The sequence below is a fragment of the Cucurbita pepo genome, chromosome LG12 (genome assembly GCF_002806865.2).
Source record: "Cucurbita pepo subsp. pepo cultivar mu-cu-16 chromosome LG12, ASM280686v2, whole genome shotgun sequence".
NCBI classification, from domain to species: Eukaryota; Viridiplantae; Streptophyta; class Magnoliopsida; order Cucurbitales; family Cucurbitaceae; genus Cucurbita; species Cucurbita pepo.
Window position 1 is genome coordinate 4,456,602 of NC_036649.1, and position 1,649 is coordinate 4,458,250.

The 1,649-nt window shown below is 45.2% G+C and overlaps 1 protein-coding gene across 1 annotated transcript; it reads left to right on the forward strand.

Moving 5' to 3' along the window:
- Positions 1-22: 22 nt before the first annotated feature.
- LOC111807486 (B3 domain-containing protein Os03g0120900) lies at positions 23-1,327 on the forward strand. The gene has a single exon (XM_023693230.1). The coding sequence runs from the start codon at positions 194-196 to the stop codon at positions 1,187-1,189; it is 996 nt and encodes a 331-aa protein (XP_023548998.1). The 5' UTR covers positions 23-193; the 3' UTR covers positions 1,190-1,327.
- The last annotated feature ends 322 nt before the right edge of the window (positions 1,328-1,649 follow it).

Below are 1,649 nucleotides of genomic sequence, written 5' to 3' on the forward strand. Positions count from 1 at the left end.
TTTTTTTTTTTTTTTTTTTTTTTATTGCTTTATCATCCCCTTACTTTTGTTTTAATCATAATCATAATCTCGTAGGGGCTACCACAGGGCTACACCTCTCTCTCCCTCTCTCTCTCTCTCTCTCTCTCTCTCTCTCTATGTGTGTGCAATCTTATAATCTACTTCACCTTAATTTCCTTACCACAAACAACCCATGGAATTTCTTACCAAATCAAACGCCTACTCGGAGGAGGAAGAAGAGGAAGAAGAAGAGGAGGAAGATGATGAAATCCGGGGTGTTGCATGCGATTTCTTCCCAAATTCACGCACCCAAAATCAGGAATGGGTTCAACACCCTCCAATAAATCAGGCCTTGGATCACCACCCTCTTATGGACTTATCCCTCCGGATGGAGACTAATGGGTTTGGTGTTGTGGAGAGAGAGCACATGTTCGACAAGGTTGTCACTCCAAGCGATGTCGGCAAATTAAACCGTTTGGTTATCCCCAAACAACACGCCGAGAAATACTTCCCTTTGGACTCTGCCACCAACGACAAGGGCCTCATCTTGAACTTTGAGGACCCTAATGGAAAGCCCTGGCGCTTTCGTTACTCTTACTGGAATAGCAGCCAAAGCTACGTGATGACTAAAGGTTGGAGCCGTTTTGTTAAGGACAAAAAGCTCGATGCAGGCGACGTCGTTTCCTTTCACCGTGGCGTTGGCGATTCCGCTAGGGATCGCCTTTTCATCGACTGGCGCCGCCGTCCTAACACCCTGACTCCTCCTCCTCCTCCTCACCACCACCACTTCTCCAACCCTCCTCTCCTCTTCCTCCCACAATCCCTCCGCTGGGCCACCGCCCGCCACTTGCCTCCACCGGCGCAGCCACCGCCTCACCACCGCCTCTATTCCAATTACGCCTTCGAAATCCCTAATTTAGGTATGCCTCATAACAACAATTCTTCCATGTATTATTTTAGACCCACCTCCATGTCCTCTTCTCCTTCGGAGATTGTTGTTCATAGTGAAGGGTCTTCCATGGGGATTAAGAAACCCACCTCCGGTGCCGCGAAACGGCTGAGACTCTTCGGAGTAAACATGGAGTGTGCTGCAGAGGATGGAGGCGGAGGAGGAGAAGATCTGTCAAACGGCGGCGTTTCAAGGAGAGGGAAACAGCCCTTCTCGTTGAAGAATTGGGATTTGGTTTAATTAGTCGTATTTGGATTTGGATTTGGATTTGGATTTGGATCGGATCTCTTCTCTGCAACAACACAATTGAAGAGAACAGGTTCCATCATATATGAATTTTCTCCTTCTCCCTTTAATTCAACACATTTTTCTTCAATATTTTCTGGGTATGATCTGAATTGAGAAGATAGATATTGATAGCATTTGCTTAAACCTATATAATACTCAAAACATGTTCATCTAGTTCCTCAAAATTCTGAAAACTGAATCCATAACCTTAATTACAAATTCTTCTCCCCCTCTCCCCTAAATTAAACATTTTGTTTTGTGGGTTTCTTTTGATTTGGTGTTTAAAAGTCGGATAAGAACATGTTGTGGGAAGGGCGGTAGAAAGGCAGAGAGGGTGTCCTAAAAAGCTTGAACAAAACTGGGTAACCTATAACCCTACGTCTAAGCCCTATAACATATAACCCTCTCTCTC